This window comes from Alnus glutinosa, chromosome 13 (assembly GCF_958979055.1).
Source record: "Alnus glutinosa chromosome 13, dhAlnGlut1.1, whole genome shotgun sequence".
Classification (NCBI taxonomy): Eukaryota; Viridiplantae; Streptophyta; class Magnoliopsida; order Fagales; family Betulaceae; genus Alnus; species Alnus glutinosa.
The window spans coordinates 23,161,289-23,188,417 of NC_084898.1; the positions used below are offsets into that span (position 1 = coordinate 23,161,289).

Here is a 27,129-nt window from a genome sequence, read left to right on the forward strand (position 1 = left end):
ACATATATGGCCAGGTCCGCTTTGTTGACGGCCAGTTGATGATTATTCATGATTATTTACTTGTCTTTCAAGTAATTTTTCGGAGATAGAAAGGCAATTATAGGAATTTAATCTAATTATATATCATGGCCAAAATGGAAATCAAGAGGCGTTTTAGGCTACCCAATTGATCAAGATCTAGTAGTTTTGTCAACTTAATTAGCTGTGTGTCCTGCATGATCCATTTTATGGAGTACTTGAGGAAAGAGTCAACTGCATGTGTAGACATTTGCCTTGGAACCTTGATTTCAAGGTCATCTACTCCGCGTCCAAAACATCTATATATATATATATATTTAATATTTTTAGAAACTATTTGGGTTGGGAACAGCCAGGAACTGTAAGGATAGATGCCTTTACAAGCTTGAAAACCCTCCATGGTTCCTTTGAGGCATTTTGTCACTTGCAGGTACGTACGTAGACAGCAATGAAAAGCACATACAGATACATCTGTATGCATATATATATATATAAACCTTTATCTTCATTAACGGTTAGAAATTGATTATATGATTAAATTTATTCTCGATTTCTTATATATAAGTTTAAACTTTTGGAATAAAGTGGTGATTTAACATAGTCCCACAACAAATGTTCTGAGTTCAAATCTTATTTATGCCATTCACTTCCTATTTCAATTAATTATCTCACATTTTGACTCTCCTTAGCTTGTTAATAAAGAGAATTTGGCCCACAAGTGAGAAAAAATGTTAAAAAATTAATCAAATAATTAAATTTATCTTTTCTTATAAACTTTAGTTTTTAAGATATATAAATGGTGATTTAAGCAAAACTTGGGGCATGCGGTAGCTTAAAAAGTTCTTGAGCATATATATGTATATATGTTTTAAGAGGTTAAATCTAGAGGCATTGTTCTCGTGCTGAATTCCTCTTCTTCATGAAGGATATAATACAGAATCCTTATCTGTCTGAATATATATCAAGATTCCTATATATGCAGTTTGATTATGTAACTCTTACAATTGTCTGTTTGATATATTTAAATTGGAGAAATTAATTAACTATTAAACTTTTCGGTTTGATATTCTTATTTAGGGAAATTGCATTAACTAATAAGTGCTTCGAGCCTTCAACAAATACACAATTATGAGTTGCTAAGCCTTCCTTCTTCTGCCTCAATTACCAATCCCCTCCATATACCTTAATGATACAACAATTCAGCTCATCTCTCAAATGGCTTAGACAAAATTGACTGCTGTATCAACTAAATCAAGTTGATTAGAATTCTGGGAATTCAAATCATAGGGACAGTGATCTGATAACTCAATAATTATAACCTATTGATCAAAAGCCATTGTCTCAGTCTACCGCTAATATATATAATTAAACATGGTTTTCAGTAGACTTAAATATTGGGAAAATATACTACTGTCAGGTACTGACTTTAAATTATTCTCCACTTAAATGAATGAATGTGAGGTGCCATATATTGTTGAAACAAATTCTCACGTGGGCTTGGTGCCATAGATCGATCTATGGACAAGTGCATTTGATTCCTTAAAGCAATTAAGGAATGGAATATGCTTATATATATAAGATATCTTCTAATCAGTTTTCAGGCCAACTTTAGGTTAAAATATGAATTAGCTAGGCTACTGTTAGCTTCAGGGATTGCCTCTAGCACTGCGTGAAGAGCTCTTATATATATATAGTAGTAATGACGCCATATATATCCTGTTGATAACTCGTACTACGTACTAGAACTTCTATATATAATAAATATTTCATACAGAAAACGTCCAAGGCTTGTGTGCATTGCATCATGATTCAAGTTTATGGAAAATGGAAGGAAAAACGTACAAATGCTACAACTTAATGTATTTATTAATTAATCCCACAAAAATAGGATTGTTTGAGCTGATCATCACTTCTTGGATCATTTACTCTTCACTAATCAACTTTGTATGTTAGTTAGGCCTCAATCGGAGATTGTTAATTTGGTTACTCCAAGACCCATTTGATGATAAAATCCCTGCCTTTATAATATATAGCTCTACTTTTGGAGCTAAACCAAGCATGCAAGTGATCTCTTTTGAAGCTTAATTAGAATAAAAAAAGGAGTAATCTTCTTTGGAGCTGGAATTATAAAGTGTTTCTTTAAAGAAGTGGCCTTTAAAAAGAAAAAATTTCTTACATCCAAGGATTATTATAAGTATATACAATATGACGGTGGGATGCTACTTTACTCTTGACGGAGAAATATATATAGCTAATGCTAAAAATCAACACTTTATTCAGAATTCATCCGAAAAGGTATTGCTCCATGATACATTTGTAATTATTCATGTTACATTAAATTAAAAAAGTGCTATAGAGCAGCACTTTTTTCCGGATGAATTCCAAAAAAAGTGCTGCTATGTAGCAACGATCACTCATATATATGTGTGTGTATTAAACACTTACTCCAAAATGTTTAAGACATAGATAAGCTTCGAACTCATGACTTTTGTTATAATATTATGTTAAACCATTACTTATCTCAAAAGTTTAAGCTAATAGATAAGAAATGATAAATCTAATAATTTAATTAATATTTTAACCGTAAATTTACAAGTTGAATCGGATACATGCGAATGTAATACATATATATTAGCGACTGAACATGAGCTAGCTACTAGCTAGCCACAATTTTGGTGTTCACAAGATGTAATTTCCGTGCAAGTCGATACATGGCTATTCCTCCCATTTTCTTGGAAGAAAATAAACATACATACAAATTCCATTCTTTCTATAAAATATGTGAACACTATAATCTAGGGAATGATAGAAAGTCTGCTTAAATATTATAAGTAATAGGGAAAAGTTTTTTCGCCTAATTTAGGTAGATAAGCCATATGTATATTAGATTACCTCATGCCCTCATTGCCTATGTTCAATCTTCATCATGGGCTTAATAAGATTTCATCTTCTTAAAACCTGTGAACTGACGAAATTGTTAAAATTATTCGATCCTATCCTAATTTTGACTTGATGATGATGATGATGAAAGATAGGAGGAGAAGGAGGATCGAGGAGAAAATTAACAAAGATACTTGAAGGGTAGTTAGGAGTTAGGAGATAATGATCATATCTTAGCTTAAGGAAAATTAAAGTAGTTCAAGTGTCGTGGAATCAATAATATTGTTTAACCAAAAGAAAATGAATCGGAAAAAAATGAAAAAGAGCTGACGGCCGGGTGCGGTTGATGTCCAATATAATATCAAATTGTCTATGCTTACACCATTTGATTCTAAGCTGTCAATCAAGAGCAAATGAATTTTATATTTCCACTAGAAACCATAATTATATTTTATGTTTATTTTAATGCACTTCCAGTAAACAATGATATTGTGTAACAACATTTATGGGGGCTTAATTTATGGTTAATAGTGTATTGCGACAAGTACTAGCTAGGTTGCGACAATAATTAATGATGACAAAGTACTACGGATTTTGTTTTAATGCCCCTCTTATATATGAGGCTTGTTTAATAAATAGTGACTGCTTAATTTCTTATGCTTAATTATATTGATTTAAATTAAACGAATGTATATATAAAAGATAGCATTCAGAAGATCCAAAACATGATAATTACAACATCGAACTATATATTTTATGAATCATCCTAGCTAGACACGACATGATTTTAAGATAGATGTATTAAGAAATGATTTTGTTGTCACTTGTCCTAGATGTCATAAACAGTATTTATAAGATGCAAAATATGTCATGATGAACATTGACTGAAAGTTATGCAGTAATGATGTTGACCATATATATATGGAGAACTTAAAAATAGACAAATCCAAGCTGAAAAGGTACGTTGATGAGGATATATATATATATATATATATGGAATTGAAAGAGAGGCCGGAAATTGGTATATACGTGCCTGCTGGTGAAGGTCATTGTCTGATGAACTTCGAGGTATAAGGATATATGAACGGTGCTGTGTTTCACATTAACGACCAAGACGAGGGAAATATTTAATTAGTATATATATATAGGAGTATTTGCATGTATTAGGGTCAACGAATTACCTTTCTTTGATGCCTGTCAATGAACAATAGTTTGGACAGTGCCGGAGCTATTTTTCCATGGCATCTATGCTTCTCATCTTGTTTAGACCAGTTCATAAAGAAATAAGCAGGTGTACGTTTACGATTAGATTCTGCTTTAGTTGGGTAGCCAAAACCCAGGCCCAGCTTACTATAGACTCAAACTTAAACTTCTGATCAAAATCATTTCTTGACATAGCTTAAATTAATATATATAGAGTATGATAATAGGTATGAACCATGCATTCTGTTTAGGGCAAACAAATTTCTACTCAACTCACAAACTCAACACAAAATTAGCAAATTAAAATTAAAAGGTTTGACCCGTTTAATTAAATTGGTCGGATTATGATTGACTCATATAATCTTATAGTTATGCATCTAAAAACATGTTTAAAGTCTCCAAAGAGATCGATCGAATAACATCTTATTACACACCAAAAGGTAGTAGAGATGGCGAGGACCAGGCCAACTGTGGGATTGGGGAATAATGTATATATATATCGGGAAAATTAAAGGGAGGGCCCAGGGTACGTTGAGAGAGCGAAATGTCATTGAATATGCTAACTTTCCGGTACATGCCTTTATTTTCTCATCAACATATATATATATAGTCTACTCTCAAACTATGATTCTAATTGTCTTAGGAAAAAATGAAAAAAAAAAAAAAATCTAAAGGCTTTCATAAAATATTAGACCCTGATAATGAATGACGCCCTCTATAGCGTGGAAAGAAAGGATGAAATTTAAAGAATAGAAACAAAAATGAATGGTATTAAGAGTACTACAACTTTTATTACAAAGTTATTTATAAACTGACATGGCATTTTATATATAACTGATAAAATAATATAATATGCCACCTAAATTTGTAAATTAATAAAAATTGTGGTATCCTAAACATTTTTCTTGCCTATAAAGTTTTGTTTACCTTCCTTATAAAAGCCATCGTATTCATGCAGGAACAGTTCCATCAACATGTCCAAGTTATAGAGGCACCAGCCCTTTTCTCTTTTTTTCTTTTTTTTCTGATTGAATAAGTAAAATGTTACAAGGGTGAATCTTTTCTGTTTTTGATCATGATAAAAGAAAGAATGTGAGATCCAGTGAAAATGCTATCAAATACAATGTGGGTAACAGTCCATTTAGTTAAAACATGTGCCCATAAATTGACACTTCTAGAGACTTTTATAGCATTCAAGCTAAGAAAGGAAGAGAGATATAATCTAATATCCTAAATAAAATGAGCAAAATGCCAAAAAGAAAAACAGATAAGGCTGATTCACAGCTAAAATCGCTAAGAGCAACCCCTTCAAGCATAAAATCTCCAATACCCATAGAAGCAATGAGCCGAGTAACAAGAAGAGCTTTTAAAAGCTCCACTTATTAGGACATCAAAGACAGAGAGTTTTTGAGTCAAGAATGATTTCACCTACAAAATTACTAATAACCGCAACTGCCACATGCAGCAAAGTTGTCACGGATGGCTACATCATAATTACCTTTTAAGGCATCCAGAGATAAGAGGAAGCCAAAATGAGGGAAGAGCAACAGACTATCAAGCTAAGTAATGAGTCACTTTTTATACATGTTCCACGCCATTTTAAATAAAAGGGTTAAATATGTTACAGTCCCCAGTGGTTTCAAATCTTTATTTTTTACTCGATCTCTGTGCTTTCATTTTTATCACAGCTGGTACCTGTACTATATATGGGAAAAGACGAAAATGGTACCTTCGTCCATTTTTCCGTCCAAAACTGACGAATTTCCACGTTAGCGACACAGGGCACCATTAAAATTGCGACACGTGGCTACACAATTTTTTCTTAATTTTTATTTTATTTTAAGGCTTCAAAAAAAAAAAAATGTAGGGGTGGCTAAGCCACCCCCAAGGCCAGTTTTGGGGGTGGCTTAGCCAGTTTTGGGGGTGGCTAAATTACCCCCATGGCCCTTGAGAGTGGTCCAGCCACCCCCATTTCGGTCATTGAGGGTGGCCAAAACCATCCTCATTTGGCTTAGGGGTAGCTTGACCACCCCCATTTGGCCTGGTGGTAGTTCAGCCACCCACAATGGCCAAAACATCTTCTTCTTCTTTTTCTTTCTTTTTTTTTTTTTTCTTTTTTTTTTTTTCACTTTGGACCTTGGGGTGGCCGAACCACATCTATGGAGTGTGGTTCGGCCACCCCCCCAAAACTGGCCTTTGGGTGACTCAACCACCCTTACATTTTTTAAAAAAAAAAAAAAAAAAACAATAGCCTTAAAATTAAAAGGCCACAATTTTTTATTAATTTTTTTTAAAGTCTTAAAATTAAAAAATAAAGTAAATATATATATATAGCAACCACATGTCGCAATTTTAATGGTACCATGTGTCGCTAACGTGGAAATCCATCAGTTTTGACAACAAAAAATGGATGAAGATATTATCTCATCTTTTTCTATAACACAGGTATCACTTGTGATAAAAATAAAAGCACATAAGAAAAAGAAAAAGAAAAAAAAAAAGATTTGAAACTATTGGGGACAAAAGAGTATTTAAACCTTTAAATGGAAACCTTATATTTTTTTAAGCTTTTGGGCAACTCAACAAGGCAGCCCAAGCCAACCTTAAGAATCGAAGTCGTTGGGCCAAAGGTATTGACAGATAAGGCCGGGTTACTTTTTCTTAGCATGATTGGATTTCGAGCTATAAACTTATCAATTTTTTTCCTCGTAAATTGATTCTCAAATTATATGTCAATAATGAATGAAATTCATTATTTTAAAAAATGGTAATATATCACTTGAGAACCAATTTTGGACCCAAAAAAAAAAAAAAAATTGAAAGTAGAGCATTTTTCTTATCATTAACTGTCTCCTTCGAACGTAGCTAGAAACATGTCAACTTTTGATTGGGTGTGACATGAGAGTACCGTTAGAAAATTAAGAGAAGGTGGCAGAGTGAGCTATTTGATAATAATTAGAACTTTATGGAGTAAATTGATAAACTTTAAACCTTAAGGAGACCTTTGAATTAAGCATTTTTCTATGTTATTAATTGTAGAAAAATCAGTGGCAACTCTTTGTCAAGTTGTTTGATTAAATATTGTTAAATCACCACTTATTCCAAAAATTTAAGCTGATAAAAAGAGATAAATTTAATCATTTAATCAATACTTTAATACTCCCATTCACTTGTGAGCTCCAACTCCCTTTTAATAAGTGAGGCCCAACACGTGAAATATTTAATTGAAATGGGAAATAAATAAAGGAGACAAGATTCGAACTCAGAACCTCTGCTCTGATACCATGTTAAATCACTACCTATCACAAAAGCTTAAACTGATAAAAAGAGATAAATTTAATCATTTAATCAATATTTTAACAAATATGTATGCATAGCAGTCGTTTGATAAAATGTGGGATTGGAGAGCAATGTTTGAATTACATATACTTTCTTTTAAATTCTATGTAACATTCACTGTTTGATAGTTTTGGAGTTGAAGAAAGTTTAGAATTGATTTCTTAATTGGTTATGCTTCCATATATACATACATATTCGAAACTTCTTAGAATTGATTTCTTGGTTATGCTTCCATAAATATTCGAAACTTTCAAAAGGAATGAATGGCAGAATCCATTTAATGTAGCTTTCACTGCAGGAAAACCAAGCCGGAAAGGATTCTCTCCGTTTCGTTCGAAATTGAGAGTATTCATTTCATAATCAGGGTTTAAAGTCAGTATATTTAACGATGTACATACATAATGCCACATTATTTAATTTTTTTTAAAATACATACATGCCACCATTAACAAACATCATGTACACCGTTAAATGCATTTACTTTATATTTGGACCATAACATAGGGAGCCGCTCCCAGAACAAGCTATTATATATATATATAACTTCATAAGCATAGGATTTGCATGGAGCTGGTCATGAATTAATTCACAAGAAGACAGAAAAATAATTTTTTTAAAAAAAATCAAACATTGTAGGAAGCGGAGGGAATTTGGTTTTTGGTGGTTTTTGTTTGGTTGTATGCGCAAATTAAACTTTGTCAATTGCAATGTCTCCATTTTCCTTTTTTTTTTTTTTTTTGGTTAAAAAAAAAAAAAAAGAGTGGTAATTAATTTCTCAAATTATTTACCTCTTCACTTAGGATTCGTTTGGGTTTGCGATTTTAAAATGTACGATTTAAAAAAGTGATTTTTAAAAACGAAGTTAAGCGCTTGGCAAAATTACAATTTAACCTTTAAAATTGCAAGTTAGTCTTTAAAATTATGCGTTTTCAAAAAAAGCACCACCTTACCTACAATTTGAAAAACCAGATTTTTTGCGTTTTCAAATCGCAATTTCTTAAAAATGCAATTCATAAACGATTCACTTTGTGCGATTTGGTTTAAAAACGCACTTTTTGTCTACGAAATCGCAATCACAAATGCATTTTTAATCCCGTTCATTAGAATTTTTTTTCTTTCTTTTTTGTTAAATTCAACTTAAATCACACAACCCAAAATGACAATAATATTCTTATATATATATATAAAAAAAATAATAATAATAATAATAATAATAATAATAAAATAAAAAAAAACCCACTTAAGGAAGGCCAAGATGTAAGTCTTCCTTTGCAAGAAATTCGCAATAGGTAGATGAATGGTACCTTAGTTCCATGTGTACTTTATGCCTATTTCAATGTGAGTGACACATATATTATTGGACTTTAGCCAATCTAGAAGTGATTATGAGATCGAGATCAAGATCCGACCATTCGAATTTGACAAAAATTTGAATAATTTAAGAGAAAGAGATTGTAAAATTTACTTCTTCCTCGTAACTTAAGATGCGTAATCTTAAGTTACGAGGAATAATCAAATAAACAACCTTAATTTGATTAATTAGTGACATCAATCTTAAATGTCGATCGATGTTGTTTGTACTTATGAGTCATAAATGTCGGTGACCTTTCTAATTACATCACCCATTAAATGTGGGCCTAGCTTTGAAGTGATCTAAAAGGGCAGTAGGTGTTCTATTATATTTTATGGTTAAAGCAGTCAATAATAATCAATGTTTTATCTGAATTATCTCGGTAAAAGTACTACTCAATGTTTATGTTAATTTGGCTATGCCGTCCCTATGGAGTAAACAAAAGGAAATTGGGATTTTTTCACCAACCAAAAAAAACATTAGTTAAGAAGTAGCAACATGCTTACGCAGATGTTCCAGACTCCAGACTCCAGAGGAGGCCCCTCGATCTCGTCATGCTGATCGATGAACGTTAAATTCTTATCCATGATGGGACTAAAATATGAATAAGAAATATATTAATTAAGATAGATAATATATATATATATATATATGAATGAAGAATATATTAAAATTGAAGATTAAATTAATATATAAAATTAGTATTTTTCAGTGTTAAGAAAAATTAAGACAAAAGAAAATGTTTAATAATTGTTTTTTTAACCTATCCCAACTTTCAACCTAATGGCCTATCAAAACGGAAATGGATGTTCTTTTAGTTTTTCAAATTTATCTATTATTAAGGGTGGCAATTTTTGATTGGGTGTCTAGTTCGGGTAATGTTGAGGCATAGGCATAAGATTATATAAATTAACCTTAACATGACCTTTTTTATTAAAAGGGTCTAATCCCTTAATCCTAACTCTTTAATTTTATATTGGGTTTGTGTCGGGTTGTCGGGTCATGTCAAAAATTACATGTTATTATGTCGCGTGTCAGGTTCATGTCGTGTCGAAGCATGGGTATAAAATTATATAAGCTATTCAACTCTAATCCAACATATTTAATTAAACGGGTCAGACTCTCCAACCCTAACTCTTTATGTTCTTGTCAATTCGCAGTTCGTATCAAAAATTATTAGCATTATCTATAATTGAATTTGTAATAAATTTTGCAACGTCTTTTAACCAATAATTAATTAGTTGCCTTCTCTTTGCCTTCTTATTTTGTTTGTTTTCTCTGTGGCTGTAGGCTTATGCAACCCTTTTTTTCAATATTGTTTCTCAAAACCCTGAAGCCATGGCATACGCTAGCCCCCCTATGTTTGTGTCTGCAAATATTTATTTTAGAATTTTATATATATATATATATATAATATCCTTCTAATTACCATGTTAAAAGTTTTTTTAAAAAAAAATGTAAAATAATTGTATATGTAGCATTGCATGGTTATGTAGATGTAAATCATGATGTTAAAGTATGATTAAATAATTAAATTTATTTATTCTTATTAGCTTAAACTTTTAAAATAAGTAGTAATTTATTATATTTCACGTGATTTGACTTTGCCATTTATTCTTATTTTAATTAGGGACAATTGCACCGTTGGTCCCTGTGGTATGCTATAATTATTTTTCACTCCCTATAGTTTAAAAAGTTCATGGGAGGTCCTCGTGATATGCAATAATTACAAATCGATCCCTGGCGTCAAATTCTGTTAAAATTTTTAACAGATTCCGTCAAATGCCACGTCAGAAGATGGCAACACTTGTCTATCTTAATAAAAAAAATATAAATTTATTAAAAAATAAATAAAAATACATATTTTTTTTTAAAAAAAAAAAAAAAAAAAAAAAAGCTGAAGGCTCCCCCCAGTGGCCGGGGGTGGTTCGCGGCCACCCCCAAGCCACAAGGGGCCATCGGGCCACCCCAGGCCACTGGGCAGCCACCCCCAGACAACTCTTGGGTGGCGCGCGGCCACCCCAGTGGCTGGGGGTGGCCCTGCCACCCTTTCAGTTTTTTTTTTTTTTTTTAAAGTATTTTTATTTATTTTTTAATAAATTTATATTTTTTTATTAAAATGGACACGTGTCGCCATCTTATTAACTACACGTGTCGTTGACGTGGCATTTGGCGGAATCTGTTAAAAAAATTAACAAAATTTGATGCCAGGAATCGATTTGTAATTATTGCATACTACGAGGACCTCCCATGAACTTTTTAAACTATAGGGAGTGTAATTATCCCTTTCAATTAAATATTTCACGTGTTAAGCCACACCTATTAAAATGTAGTTTGATTAAGTGAGAGTGTTAAAGTATTGATTCAGTGATTAAATTTACATCTTTCTATCAGCTTAAGCTTTTGGAACAAGTGATAATTTAACATAGTGATCGGAGTTCGAACTGTCCATTTCATTTACCTCCATTTTAATTAAATATTTCACACGTAAAAAAAATTGTTAAAATATTAATTAAACGATTAAATTTACTTAAACTTTTGAGATAAGTGGTGATTTACCAAATACATCATAAAATAACCCACCAAATTGCAAATTACCTAAAATTGATGGAGATAATTAAGAAGAAGCTAGAAAGAGCTAATTAGAAGAAAAAGAAAAAAAAAAAATAGAAAGAGTTGGAAAATCAAAGGAATGAGATGATAATGTATTCTATATATTCATGGACATATATAGTACACGTATAAACTGTTCCTTTATATATGTATATATGTATTCATTCATGCACCTTATTTCTGGGTTTTTCTCTAAAAATCATGAGCATAGAAGTCAATTATCTCCTTGAGGTTGAGCTTAAACAAAGAAGAACAATCATTATGCATCAACCACAACATGTGCTCGAACAAAATCGCATCCACGTCCACAAAAATCACCCTGTTCTCGCTCCTTTTCACCTCATCCTTCTTCATCATCTCGATTAAAACCCGAAATGGGTTCTCTTCCAGCACAAACGGATCCACCAAGAACTCCCTCTTCTCCTTGCCGACCACCACCGTCACCAGCCGCCCTGACTCGCCGAAACCATCTTCGTTCAAAGGCCGGTAGCCTAGCCGTGACCCCCCCGTGTAGCACTTCCTGAAGATATTCACCGGCAGGACCAAGCAATCCATGAGGGAAAAAAAAAAAAAACACGTACTCTGTTTTCAGACTAGAGGAAAATGGTATTGAAATGAGTCTAAGAATAGGTGGGTCAGTGGATTATATATAAACACTATCAATATTCTGGGTTTGGTTGTTTGGAAGTGAAAGCGAAGGAATTGATGAGAAAGAGAGGTTGAATTGAAAGGGTCGGTCGGATTGAATAGGCCAAACCAACGGCTAGAGAGAGAGAGTATTTATAAACAACGAAAGGTAATTATTATTATTTTTTTTTTAATAAATAAATGTGGCCGATGATGTCGTATTTGCTGGCAATAGAGCCGTTGGAGTGATCAGGAAGAAGCTGTCTTGGTGGTAGGAATCGGAGTACGACTGCCGACTTCTACAATAAGGAGCGTGAGAGGGACCACTTTTGTCTGATGGCGCGTGTGAATCAATCGGATGTTGACGAGTTGGTCGTTGCTTTATTTTCTGGACACCATATTTTTTGAACAAGAATTAGCACGTATATTCGTGGGAGTTTAATTTAATTTTTTAAGATATGTAAAAATTTAATAGGTTGAATTCTTTTCTTTTTCTTTTTTCTTTTTTCTCTTATCTTCTTTTATATATATATATATATATATATATATATATATATTTTATTATTTATTTATTTTTTTTACATGAAAATGATTGGAACCCTAAACCTAATGGAAATACCACCATGGACCAATATCCTTTTTCTTTTTTTTTTAGTCGTCTTAACCTCATCATCATAGTGAGAGATTTTTTTTTTACAAAAAATAAAAAATGAGAATATAATCTCTCTATTTTCATATTTTAAATATATTTTCACGTCATTTAAAACTTTTAAATAACCTGACATTATGTTTACCGTTAAAAACAATATAATAAAAATCTTAACCGCAAAATAAATTCTAGAGTCATATTACATCTCATCCATATTTCTTTATAAGATATTTTTCAATTGAATTCTTAGTCGATTGCCAAAAATAATAATAATAATAATAACAGAAAAACAAAAAAAAAAAATGGCTAGCGCGTGAGACGGCGAGAGTGGAATTGGGCCGACTTCCATGTCCGCTCCAGACGATTATGCGTCAGGGCCAGGGGTTTCATGGAGAAGGCCAAAGCGCGTGAGGCAAAGCTGATGATATTTTATGATGGAAAGTGTTTCTAGAAATAAATTATTAACAAAAGTGACGCAGTGTTACGTTTCACTATTTTTTATTATTATTATTTTTATTAACAAACACATTCTTATTAATATTAAACTGGGTTATTTCGACGAACCAATAAAAGGAATTAATTAGTAATGTTATTAACCAGTCAAATGTAACATATTGTGTGCATTTTCTTCATATACTACGTAATCTAGTTTCAATTTTTTCCAAGACCTGTTCAATTATATATATAATTGCTCTTTTTCTTCTTCTTTTTTGTTGTTTTCTAGAGATATTTTTTAATAAATAAATTTATTATGATATGACATAAAAATGAAAACAGTTTTATGTATTTTTCTAACCCGTCTTTTTTTCTTTTTTCAATAGAATTGTGCAATAGGCCTTCAATATTATGCATGTATCATGGGTGTTGTTACCGTGCACAACAATAATGAATAATATAGAATCGAAAAGGGAAAGCAAGAAAAAATCAAGACACAAATTTACGTGGTTCGCCAATATGTTTACGTCCACAGGAATGTGGTTATATTCAATAACATATTTATAACAAAATTTTACTGTACGAACAGATATGAAAAACCCTAAAACACCGGTGCTCTCGTATACTAGTACTTTCGTATAACTCTCTATCCCCAAGTAAATATGAGCAACTTATTTCAACAATGGGGATAATCTTAAATCTTACCCTTGAAATATTAATTTTCTTTTTCTTTTTTATTTTAATAAGGAATTATTTGCCCTTTTATTTTATTATTATGATTTTGTTGGTTTCGTGGGGGATTCTAGGTTGAAGATGTCGGCACTTACTATGGACCATTGATGTGAGCTGTAGACAGTGATCAGGTCAACATAAGCTAGCTATGAACCAGTTAAGACCCAGCTGCCCCTCATCTTGGGCTTTTTCTCCTATTGATAAATGCATTGCAGCTTCTTACATTCAACCAAGAAGCTTCCTAGAATATCTGGTAGCAATGGATCCCAGCAAATATTTGTCTGGAATTAAGCAATTTAGATAGGTAATTTGTGAGAGTACGTAATTATCATATACGATCCATTTATTCGGGAATGTGGCCGGACAATTCAAAATTTATTTAAACAAGCGAGTCACATACAGCTTTCTCACATTACCTGCCTAAATTGCTAGCCATTCAAGTAAATTATTATGCCCAATTTCTTGAAAGAATGAAAGTTTAATTTTAAGTTTGCTTATATAGTTATAGTTATAGAGAAAAATCATATTTAGTCCTTAAGTTTTTATCTTATTTTAATTTATTCTTTAAATTTTTAATTTCAAGAAGATGGTCTTTAGGTTTTGTCCAAATTTTTTAAATAAATCCCTATATTAAACAAAAACTATCTTGTTTATCATCTTAATTTAAGTCTCAACTCTAGCAATGGTCATTTTTTTTTTTTTACCATTATTATTATTTATTTTTTTAACCATCTGATTTGGATGTTTGTTAATCAAGACGTTTGTTGAACATTTCTGTCAAATAGCTAATAGAAAAGAGTATGAAAATACAATAATGCCCTCAGATAAAAGATTAAAAAAAAATAAAAGAAGAATAGAAAAACACACCCCCATGGTTTGTCAACATCCATGCCCGTTGGCCACGATGGTTCTCCGGGTTGTGGGTTTGACCCATGACCATAAGGTGGGTCTCTAGGCCATGGGTCTGAGGAGACCCACGGTCGCGAGTCTCCACCACCTCAGGTCCTCAAGCGCACGACTATGGATTTTTGTCCATGGAAATTAGTCTCCATTTCTTTTTTCTTATTGTTTAAATTTTTTACCTAATAAGAGGCGTAATTATAATTTCACTCTATTTTCTTATCTAATATGTGGTGCTATATACACTATACTTTTATCAAAATTTTATCCGGTCAGTCTTGGATTAATCCTTATTTAAAAAATAATATTAAAGATTAATTGACGGTACATGAACAAAGTATGATAAAAGTGTGATATATAACATTTCTCATATGAGATTATCCCATATGATGACGGAAAATCTAATAGAAATCTTGATTTTCAAATGTTCAAAACACATGCCTAAGAACCATCTCCCATGTCAACCAGCATAAAAGCACATGCTGTCCTTGGCATATTTTCCAAAATAATAATAATAATAATTTGATTGGTTCGATTGGCATCAAGTACCACTGACCGACCATTCGATCACACTACTACTCAAACGGTACCGATCACCAAAGATTTTTTTTTTTTTTTAATATTATAATCAGAATCACCCAAAACCATCATCAATAATATGAGGGGAGGGGACTGTTCTAAAAACTGAAGCTCCAGAAAATGTAGAGATACAACGGCGAACATGGTGAAATTACTAGGAATAATTTCGCACTAAACTCTATTGAACTGCTATAAATCTCATAATCTAGAACAAGTTTTGCATATTAAGTCCATAAACTGCTAACAGGAAACAATAGATGCAAATCAAAATACTTAGAAAGCAATTTGATCTGACCAAGATCCTAAAAATCAAGTGGCATTTCCTCAGCTATCAACAATAGCCATCTTTCAATCTTATGGAAGAAGAAAAAATAAAAAAGGACTAATTAACTTCAAATAAAAGAACAAAGTGACCCGAGCAAGAGAACTAGATATAGACCTCAAATAGAGCATTCTGTTAGCTTTTGGACTTCACCTCTATCCACTATGCAGAAGGTATCTCCAAAGTCAATAACCAAGCAAGCTAAACCGTTAAACAGGTAGCATCTTCACTGCTGGGTTTGGCCAGCCCATATTTGATACATCTGCATATTATGTAGGGGCTGACTAGTATTATTGTAGAATCCAGGGCCTCTATTAATAGGGCTACCACCATCCTCATCTGATGACTCACTTGAGGCCCCTTGAGAGGGAGGGCTGGCACCCGTCAGAGATGCACCAAAGTTTAACATTTGGGATGCCGGTGCTGAAGACGGACCAGATTTCAAGTTATTCGAGTTCGGTTTTTTTCCATCCGCAACAAAGCTACCCACAATGACCTGGAAGCCATTCAGACAAAGTTACGATAATGTATTTGTATCCTTGTCAATTCCTCAGGTGTCTATACACTTTTTGGTATCCCTATTATAACACATTGTATGTCCACTTCAAAAACTTCTTAAATGCGCAGAAGGTGAATAATCCATCATAACTTCATAAACGACACACATTATAACAGTGAAGCAATATACCTGAACTGGAGATGCTGCCATTAGCATTCCTGCAACACCCCCACCTAAAACTCGACCATCTGACCCTGCCAGGGACACACTCAAACCGCCTGTTCTGCTGCGATTGCCATTGTTTTCAGAAAGCAAAAAGGAACCTGATAGAGAGATTATCTCAAATCGACCCTGCAAACAAAAATGACACCATAACACGCTCAAACCGCCTGTTTTGCTGTGATTGCCATTTTTATTTTTTCCTCTGTAAGTACTGTCTGATTTATAATACTCCCTCTGACCAAATTTAAATTTCTAACTTTCAGTCTTGGAACATCCTAAAATACATATCCACTTTCATTCTCAATTTTTTTTTTTTTTTTTCAAAAAGCATAAAGTAAAAGACTTTTGGAGAAACCCCCTATATTTGAACATTTATAATAATAGTGTGCAATTTCAAACAAAAACATCTACTTTGGTTTGGAAGGAATAACTAATTCAACTAAAAATGTTCCTAACATCATTAGAGCAAATCATACCATCATAGGATCCCATTGTCCAGCATTCTACTTCACAAAGCACATCTTAACTATTTTATGAGATACAGAAACAATAAACAAATCAAAAAAGAAAAAAAAAATAGGCATAAATGCAGTAAACAAGAAATCAAAACAGCTGCAGAGTATCATCTTAAGCAGGAGACAGGTCAAAGGAGTTTGACAGATCAAAATTGAGAGAGAATATTCCCGTCCTTAATAACAGGATTACTCCCACACTGTAAGAGCCATCTTGAAGTATTTCTCCAGTGTGAAAGATGAAGCCTTGGAGTTGATCTTTCTTTCTTTGCATAAACATTAGTCTTTACTTATGAGCTTGCACTGAAGCTGGGAAGCAATTGCAATTTTTGAAAATTGTCTTCATTTGTGAAGTTTTATATAGCTTAAGTTTAGGAGAGTTTTCTTCCACATGCACCCCCCCCCCCCCCCCCCCCAAAAAAAAAAAATGTTTCCTACTTTTTTTTTCATTCATTTTGTAGCGCTATTGTATACTACCTGCAAAATAGGTGAGGTGGTCATGCCTCTCAATGCTTTTTAATACTCCCTAGATCCCTTATCATTTTTAGGATTGCCAAAGATATACATCCACTACTAAAAAGTAGCCTCACTTCTTTAATTTCCAATATCACCCTCATTTTTTAGAAAAGCAAACAAGATTCACAAAGTTGTGCCACCTCCAATATACATTAAAAGACACTTTAGAAAGATAACTATATTTGCACCTTTTCATTAATAATCGTGCCATTCCAAGTTAAGACATCCTTTCTGTGACGGGAGGAGGGGGGGGGGGGGGGGGGGCGGAATTCTTATCGTAAATATCAAAAGTACTTCCAACCTCTCTTCCCTTATTCTCCTCTGGTTAAACCTGTCTAATGCTTGCATTAAATTCACTACATAATTCAAGCCACTACATTTCCTTATCTTATGCAATTAAACTACAATAAATTTTTCTCAATATCTTTTTTTCACAAGATGCAATAATTCAATTGGCTTCAAATAAGGAACTCTTATTGTTGTAGATGTCACTCATCAAATTTCGTTCCAATCTCTTCTAAATGCCAATATGACGAGATAGAAGTTCCTAAAGGTGTTTCATTTTGTTCCACTTCCGTCCATGGTTTTCGAATGAAAAGAAAAAAAAAGGGGGGGGGGGAAGGGGGGGTGGGGGTGGTTAGCGAGAGGAAAATCAATTATTATGAAAAAAAAAAAAAAATAGTGTTAGCTTCATTTATGCATCTTTCTCTCTTTTTTTTCTTTTTCTTTTTTCTTTTTATAAGTAATGTCAATTTATTATGAAAGCGCAGATGGCACAAATGGCGCAACCCTAGTACACAGAGAGTATACAAGAGACCCTTTAAAAGGAAAGAACATAAATCTTTAGCTCTTATTGTAACCAAGCCATCTATATGGGAAGACCAATCACATGTTGCAATATGCCACGGAAACTTATTTGTAAATGAAGGCAAAAGATTTGTCATGGGTGTTTTGATATGGAAAATATTATATATGGTAAGACAGCAGAATTGTTAAGCAGTCCCTCGTGTATTCCTCCTTATTGGAGAAACTCCCATTACAATTTTCAAATATGAAAAAGATCTATTATGTATGAAAAGAAATTATTAATATACTAGAAAAAAAAATTGATGAATAATAATAAGTTTTAATATACTAGAAAAATATTAGCACTTTCACATGCTTGGACTTTTCTTTTTTCCCAGATAAATTCTGCACAACTGGCATCAGATATAACTCAAATACTTCAAGGAGTATCCGTGGAACTTAGATTTCAAGCATATTTCATTTATTTCAAAATTGATATAAGCATATCCATTTTACTAAAGGGAACAAAGTACCATGAAAATTTCAAGATTAACATTTACAGAGCATCTTACTGACAGCTGAATCACATTTAGGCAACTGAAAATATGTGATTCTATGTATTGCAGTTGCAGGTGTTAAAAGTGTTCCACATCGCTAAGATTTCCTTCACCTGAGTAAAGCCCATAGACTTTTACATGGTATCTAAGCTCCAAGGCCTTCAACAATGTTGGGTCTTCCCTCCCGCTGTACACGTGTTTGTACAATAGTACCACACGTGAAGGGGCATGTTAAGAGTCCCACATTGCCAAGGTATGCCTGGTTTGTGGGCTTTATAAGCCTTAAGCAAACCTCTTCCCTTAAGGCGTCTTTTGAGAATGAGTTATGCCCATAGACTTTTACATGGTATCAGAGTACCAGGGCCTTGGACGATATTGGGCCTTCCCTCCCGTTGTACACGTGTTTGGACAATAGTACCACACGTAAAGGGACGTGTTAAGAGTCTCACACTGCCAAGGTTTCTCTAGGTTGTGAACTTTATAAACCAAGGCGTCCCATTCTTTCTCAAGGCGTCTTTTGAGAATGAGTTAAGCCCATGGACATTTACATGGTATCAGAGCGGGTTCTTTGAACTCGTTTTGCCGTTGTCCAATAAAGCGTAGAAGGATTATGCATGTGTTGACATAACTGGTTTATAGAAAATGCAATATCCAAACATGTTAAGGTACAATATTGCAAAGCACCCACTGTCTGGCGATATGTAGTAATGTCAGTTGGAGATAAAGGATCACCATCCGCAGTGGACATTTTGGAACCAGCAAGACAGGGGGAAGAAAAGGACTTTATAAGCCACGTGCATTCAACCAAAACTTCATCAACAAGCTGCCAAAATCCCAAAGTATCGGTCTCAACAGCCTCAGCCATTGAGCACCCAGTGCCGCGTCATGTCCCCCCAATGGCAACAAGTAAAAATCAATTTCTAAAACTTCTCCAAGGAGCACCACACGAACACCCTTGCACAACCCCTTGCTGGCTATTTTCACCCCATTGGCTACGACCACTTCGAACGAGATTTGTGTGGTGGGTGTGATTCCCTTCCCGTTCAGCCCATGCTTCACTGAGAAAATTATGGGTACTACCAGAATCTACCAATAAAATCAACTTTTGGTCATGAATCTCACCTCGAATCCTCATGGTTTGCGGTGCCTGAGCTCCCGTTATGGCATGCAGCAAAATTTCCGGAATGTCATCCTTTGGGCCAAAATCGAGATCAACTGCTTAACCCGGTGGTTCCTCTTGCTCGTAGTATCCGTCAATCATGAACAATCTTTTAAGTCTATGGCCCGGTGAGAACTTCTCATCACAATTAAAACACAATCCCTTAGATCTTCGTTCTTGTAATTATGTTGGGTTTAGTCGTTTTATCATTGGGTTTCTTCCTCTTGAAAGAGAAGCTGATGGTAATGGTGGTTGATCAGTGGGCGTGGCTGGTTTTTTGAACTTTGAAAACGGGGCTCTTCTTTGGGCAGTTTGTTGTGCTTCAAACAGGCAAGCTAAACCCACTGCTGCGGTGAAAAAGTTCAATGGGCCTTACTTACTCTCAAAAGACGTCTTGAGAGAGGATGTGACACCATGGCTTATAAAGTGCCCAAGTGAAAAAAATCTTAACAATGTAGGACACTTTAATACGCTCCCTCACATGTGACAACTAATGGCCAAACACGTGGACAACAACGGGAGGAAAATGTCCATCATCGCAAGAAACTTGTGATTCTGATACCATGTAAAAGTCCATGAGCCTAACTCATTCTCAAAAGATGTCTTAAAGGAAGAGGTTTGCTCAAAACTTATAAAGCCCACAAACCAGGCATACCTAATGTGGAACTCTTAACAGAAGGGTCCAATCATTTAAGAGTTAGTAAGAGCATAAGCTGGTCTACTCTTAAGGTGCCTCCAAAAGTTCTACATTTTCATAGCCTTTAAATTTAGCAGTTATACCTATGTAAGTTGAGCCACAGATTATGCTTATTTCAAACCATGCTATTCAAAATTCACAGAGAATGTTTTAAAAAAACAAAAGGAACCACCATTGTCAATATTGGAGGCAATTAGTTCTTACTGATAAGTTTCAGCAATGATATTACATTTTAGTACAGAAAATGAACACAGCCTTTATATTTTGCGTGAATATTAAAAAGCATGGACATCATAAAGGAAAAGGCAAGTATAAGTTTTCAGTAATATGCAAGGACGTGATATGCACACATATAGTTATGCTTGTATGTATGTATTTATGTGTGCACTTTATTGTCCTCATTAGATTGTATTTCACTTTTAGGAACTTTCTACATTAGTTGAACCTATTGTATCATGTACATGTCCCCATATTGCTGTACATGAATAATAATGAGTAAATATAAGATGGATCTTATAAGAATAGAAAAGGTACCTCATATGTTACAGTACCACCAGACATTGCTGGTTGGCGAAGGGTAACATTGCAGATGGCACCATTTGCAGAGAGAATACAAACAGTCCGTGGCCCCTGCTGTGAAAAGGCCATAATCTTCGATGATATATCCTGCAAACCACAATGTCAGACTAATTAGAAGGATATTATATTTTAAATAAACAGCTCCCTTCTAAGATCCAACTAATAGTTACAACTGAACTGATCATATTACATCATAAAAGAACAACACCTTAGAAGTTAAAAGAAGGATACAACTTCCTAACATCACCAAGGCTTCACTCACAAGCTTCAATGATTTACACAAACATCTTTAAACATTAACTACTCAAATTCATAAAATTAAAAAAATTAAAAATTAAAAAAAAAATGTTTTAAACACATTATTTTGTTATAGGTTAATAAATATCATGGGTTCATCATGTTACAAATTACACGCACATAATCCCCAGAAGTCTTTTGCAGGGGAATATACAAGCGTCTAGCATGGGCCTCGCAATTATATTCAGCTGCTCCTACATAAGTAAAAGTTAAGACAAGAAAAGATAAACCTAATTACTTGAAAGTCATCAAACCTTGGATACATAAATCTAATTAGCTTAGTTGAACAATTGAATGATTCCAAACATTACATTGCATGAACACACCTAAAACGGGTAGTCTCAATGTTGGACACCGTTAAAGTTAAGTTCTTTACTAGGACATAAACAATTGAGTGCTTATGAGTAGGCAGTATGGGCTTAAAATTTCAAATCTTATTAAATGAACTACATATTCTATCTCATAAATGCAGGTAAACTTTTGTGCCTGTGTGTGTGTAAAGCTACCTTCTCTGTTCATTGGATTAACATAACCAATATCCTTTGGTTCTTTTACCCTTTGTGAATTATAAATAATCCCTATAAAAACTAACATTAGAACAAATCCCATCTTTTATCTCTCCATCCACTGTTACTTGCAACAACATCAACTGAAATTTTTGTTTTAGATTAAATGGAAAAGTTTAGGCAACAGCAGTTGAACAGAGTAAGATATCAGCTTACAAAATAAAAATCCTTCAAATCCTTGTTTGCATAACCAGATTTGCTTATTGTGACACCTTAGTGTCGCCATCTAAGGTTCGAGATCAAATTGATTATGCAGGGCCGACTCAACAGATTTAGAGGCCTACGACGAAAAGGTTAAATGGGGCCTTTTTCTTTATGTAAATATTAATTAAATAATAATTAGTTATATTGATCTAACGTCTATGTTAGGCGAATAATTAGTTATATTCCTCGTATATGGAAATCCAATAATTCATGAAATAATGAAATCAAAAAAATTAATGATTTACTAATCTTTTTTATCACTAATCATTTATGGAATGATTTAAAGACTTGAACCGTGAGTTGGAAAATCATGAAATGGGAAAAGAGAATTTTCGAATGAGACGTGAATAGACAAAATTGAGAATAAAATGGAAGGTTATAAAGAGAGTTATTTATAGTTGAAAAAAAAATGTTTTTTTTTTTCCATTTTGAACTATGAGACTTTCAAGAATCGAACATTGGAGAAGATGGTGGAGATAGAATAGTATCAAAATCGATTTTTAATGGTTTAATGCTACGAATTGAATGCAATTGATTTTTAATACTATCTATCCTTTTAAACGGTTTTATAAATATATATATATATATACGTCAAAATCAAGTGGGAACTCTAGAAGAAACAACCGCAAGAATAATCTTACAATGCGTGAATTACAAGCAATCTTGCAATGCGTTTAATGTTATTGAATTAATTATCTTTTAATGCTATCAATTTTCAAGAACTTTTCGGTCTATCAACGAAAATCATAATTAAAGATACCTACCCCCAACTATATATCTATGACAGTGAGGGCAAATTTTTTTCATGTGTCTTGGGTATAATATTAATATTTAGGCATTGAAATTTTTTCATCTTTAATTATTTGTTTACTATAATTGCTCTTAATTAAGAGTATTGACCATAATTAAACCCCTACTTATCTTTTTAGAAAATAAATTTTTATTATCAATTACTATTTGGGGGCCTTATCAAATTGGGGAGATGTTGCATGCGTAAGAAGAATGGGGAGTTCCCAGACCACCTTATTCTTCATTGTGACGTGGCTTATGCCATTTGGATTGCCTTTTTTAGTCATTTTGGGTTGTCGTGGATTATGCCTAGACTTGTTGTCGATCTGTACGCCTACTGGTGGATTTCTAGTAGTCCGCAGAGTGCTGCAATGTGGAAGATGGTCCCTACATGCATTTTATAGTGTTTATGGAGAGAAGAATGACAGAAGTTTTGCGAGAGGAGATTTTATCTTTATTCTTTAGAACTTTGTATTTGTGGACAATTGCTTATTTAACTCCTTTGTTGATTAGTTATAACGTTTTTCTTACTCTTTTTGCTTCTTCTAGTTAGGTGTTTCCTTTTATATACTCCATGTGTACTTAAGGGCGCCTTATGCTTTTAATGATATTATTGATTACTTACCAAAAAAAAAATTTGGAGACCTTAGGCAGTTGCCTAACTTGCCTAATGGTTTAGCCGGCTCTAGGATTATGCCTCAATTGTTATGACTAAGTTATGCACAAAACCATTAAACTGGCATTCTAAGGGGTATGGGAGATCGTGAATTAAATGTTCTGAAAAAATAATACAAGCCCCCCATAAAAATAGTCAAAAGAAATACTTCCAAGGTACCCTCATCCTTTTGAACCAAAAGGAATTGAGCTGCCAAGTGTGCAAGTACGGATATTTTTTAAATAACAAAATTAAATACGAAACAGAAAATCGCTACACAATGAGTTGACAAAGGATTCATGAAGCCAACCCAATTTGGGGAATAATCCTTTACTTGAGTATAAATTTTTTTTTTTTTTAACGAAACAAAAGTTGAATGAGCTTCATTTTGTAAAACCGTTTGCTTTTTACTTCGACGAAAGCAAATCAACAATTTAGGCACTGAAATAGAGCATGGAAACAAAACCATGTTGTTGTGCATAAGAATTGAAATGGGTCCAATTCGTTTTAATAACATCTAATTCCCTGTATAATTTTTTATGATGAGTCCAAATATGAGTGGCAACACAAAATTTACAAAACAAGCCAACCAAGGCATTTCAAGCTTAAAGTTGATGAGAAACCCTTAACACTTTCCTTCCAAAGAATTATATCAATTAACTAGCTAAAGATCGTCTTTCATTGAGCTACAAGTCATTAATATATGCAACCGAACTTAACAAGGAAAAGCATTCAACTCACATAACATAATTCCTACCCCAACTGCCTCCATTTTCCATACTAGAACCTAAGATGTACTACAACAAAAATTCATGTATTTCCAACACCACCAATTCAATAATAACTAAAATTCAATCGCTTACCTCGCCGGCTTTCACCATAATTACATGCGGAGTAAATCCAACCCCACCCGCTCCTGCAACACCGAATTAACTATCTACAATCAACACCATCAATCAAACCAAACACACAAACAAACAAAATCAACAAAATCCAACATTTTACCCAAAGCATCCAACTGTTTCTTCCCGGAGCCGGGAGGGCGGCCGCGGTGCTTCTTCAGGGCAGGCTCCGACAAAGAACCAGGGCCGCTGCCGGCAATGGCACTGGCGGGTTCACCGTGATTGGCCGCGGAAGAAGCGGAGATGGGCGTGGGCGCCAGACCCAGCGCAATGTTGCCGTCCGGCGAGTACTTCCTCGGCCGGCCCCTCTTCTTCTTCCCCGCCGACGCCGACGACGCGTCAATGCTGAACCCGGACGATCCGTCGTAAGGGCCGGAGTTGTTGGTGTTGTTGTTGAGGGAATCCAACGGCTTCGACGAGTTGAAGGGGAATCGGGCGGCGCCGCAGGATTGAGGGATCATCGTCTGCCCACCGCCGCCGGAGTTGGGGCTGATCATCATAGAGGAATTGTTGGAACTGTTGGTGTTGGTGGACATGGGGTACGAGGTGGGGCCCAACATCATGTTCGGAGGCTGTGGAGGAGGAGGAGCTTCCCGTGAATCCATACGAGAATTTCCTTTTTTTTCTTTCTCTTTAGGTTTTCTTGGGGTTGTTTGGAATCCAAGAAAGTTGAGTAAAATGCAGGCGATTTGGGTCAGTGAGGTATCTACTTGAAACCTACGTCCCGTATAGCGAGAGGGGGTCGAGACTTGAGAGTGGAGATTAAATTAAAAATAAAAAAAATAAAAATAAAAATAAAAAAACAGGGAATGAAAAGCGGGGCCGCAAAATTCTGTTGTTTGAACTTTTTAAACTAGGGTTTTCAAATTTTTTTTAGGTTTTGCAATTTTATGCTTTTAGTTAGGTTGGTTGAGGTTTAAATTTCAAAAAGTATAATTTTAAAATATTCGTTTGAAATATGTTGATTTTTAAAAATATAATTAAATATTTGATCAAATTACAATTTAGCCTTTAAAATTACAGTTCAGTATTTAAAATTATGCATTTTAAAAAATTAAAAATTAAAAACGCTCCATTGACTACGATTTGAAAAACTAAAATTTTTTGCAATTTCAAATCGTAATTTTTAATAAACACAATTTCAAATTATTTATTTTCTACGATTTGATTTGAAGTCGTCACGAAACCCAAATATCAAATGTACCTTAACAATTTTCGCTCTTTTTTCTTTCTTTCTTTTTGGTGCAAAAAAAAAAAAAAGATTTATGGTGAAAAGGTAATAACCAACTGACCATGTGCTTTTTTTTCTTTTTTTTCTTTTTATTATTTTTTGAAAAATTATGGGGAGTTCATAGAAGTTTTTAGAATCCTAAAAATATGATGGAAAATGTCTATATTTTTTTTAATAATAAGAAATTCTGTATATATAGGATTACATTATAGTAGCGTGCATGTACATATGAGGAATGCTACACATTATCCCCTTGTCCTCCTTTTATCCTCCCAAAATTGATGTGGCTCTTAAAATCACCATTGGATCAAAATCCAATAATCATATATCAAAAATTTAATGGTGATTTTAAGAGCCACATCAATTTTGGGGGGACAAAATGAGGACAAAGGGATGATGTGTAGCATTACTCTGTACATATATGTTGAATGATTTTCCAAACAAGTAAGAGTAATGCTACACATCATCCTATTGTCCTCCTTTTGTCCCCCCAAAATTGATGTGGCTCTTAAAATCACCATTGAATTTTTGATATATCACTATTGGATTTTGATCCAATGGTGATTTTAAGAGCCACATCAATTTTGAGAAGACAAAAAGAGGACAAGGGGATGATGTGTAGCATTACTCAACAAGTAATAAGATAAATTTTTAAATTTTGAAAGAATTTAGAGCTTAGATTATGATGGAATATCGATCTTTTAAATTCTGAGATAACCTAAACTTTTTTAAACATAAAATTTGAAATTAAATTTGTACTTATTTTTTATTAATCACTCACACATATAAATAAGAAAATTGCAAAGACATATTTGTATGCTAATGCTAGTGGTAATAATTATAATTTATTTGCGAGTTACTATTGTAATGCTGTAAATTTTTCTTATTATTTTTGATTGCTCTTGGAGTTTTGTCAAAGAGAATATTTTCTATTTGCTTTCTTACCTTTTTTCTTCTCCAAATCTTCATTAAAACAAAGATTCTGAAGATTATTTTTGTTAAATTTGAAAATTAAGGGAAATTTTTTTCCAATATGCTGGCTAAAGCAATAATAAGGCGGGCCTCTAAGAGAATCTCCGATAGGCCAGTCAAATGTCTTAAAATAGTCAAATTTAACTATTATTAAGTGTTTTTTTTTATATATATATTCAATCCAGCAGATATGGCAAAATGGCTATTTTTCTTATAGAATGAATAGTTAATGGGACGTTCACTGTTTATTATATAACTAATAAAATATAGAGAAAAATTAAAGCTAAAATAATATAATATTCATGTATCTCACTCTTTCTTTTACAAACTTTTCATTA

General features: G+C 33.5%; 2 protein-coding genes across 2 annotated transcripts; both read right to left on the reverse strand.

Annotated features, from left to right (window-relative positions):
• Positions 1 to 11,475: 11,475 nt before the first annotated feature.
• LOC133854570 (auxin-responsive protein SAUR77) lies at positions 11,476 to 12,150 on the reverse strand. The gene has a single exon (XM_062290805.1). It carries the CDS (start codon positions 11,957 to 11,959, stop codon positions 11,597 to 11,599), a length of 363 nt encoding a protein of 120 aa, XP_062146789.1. The 5' UTR covers positions 11,960 to 12,150; the 3' UTR covers positions 11,476 to 11,596.
• Positions 12,151 to 15,541: 3,391 nt separating this feature from the next.
• Positions 15,542 to 25,328, reverse strand: LOC133854803 (AT-hook motif nuclear-localized protein 8). The gene is made up of 5 exons (XM_062291073.1): positions 24,692 to 25,328; positions 24,550 to 24,602; positions 21,131 to 21,262; positions 16,337 to 16,498; positions 15,542 to 16,144 (listed from the first exon to the last, which is right to left on the reverse strand). The coding sequence occupies exons 1-5, from the start codon at positions 25,191 to 25,193 to the stop codon at positions 15,875 to 15,877; spliced, it is 1,119 nt and encodes a 372-aa protein (XP_062147057.1). The 5' UTR covers positions 25,194 to 25,328; the 3' UTR covers positions 15,542 to 15,874.
• Between the last annotated feature and the right edge of the window lie 1,801 nt (positions 25,329 to 27,129).

Excerpts from the sequence above, each read along its gene's own strand:
- LOC133854570 (XM_062290805.1), bottom strand. The coding sequence starts at position 11,959 with ATGGATTGCTTGGTCCTGCCGGTGAATATCTTCAGGAAGTGCTACACG.
- LOC133854803 (XM_062291073.1), bottom strand. The coding sequence starts at position 25,193 with ATGGATTCACGGGAAGCTCCTCCTCCTCCACAGCCTCCGAACATGATG. Across the intron at positions 16,499-21,130 it reads GTGGTACTGTAACATATGAG|GGTCGATTTGAGATAATCTC; the intron begins GTACCTTTTCTA and ends TTTTGTTTGCAG. Across the intron at positions 16,145-16,336 it reads TGGCAGCATCTCCAGTTCAG|GTCATTGTGGGTAGCTTTGT; the intron begins GTATATTGCTTC and ends AATGGCTTCCAG.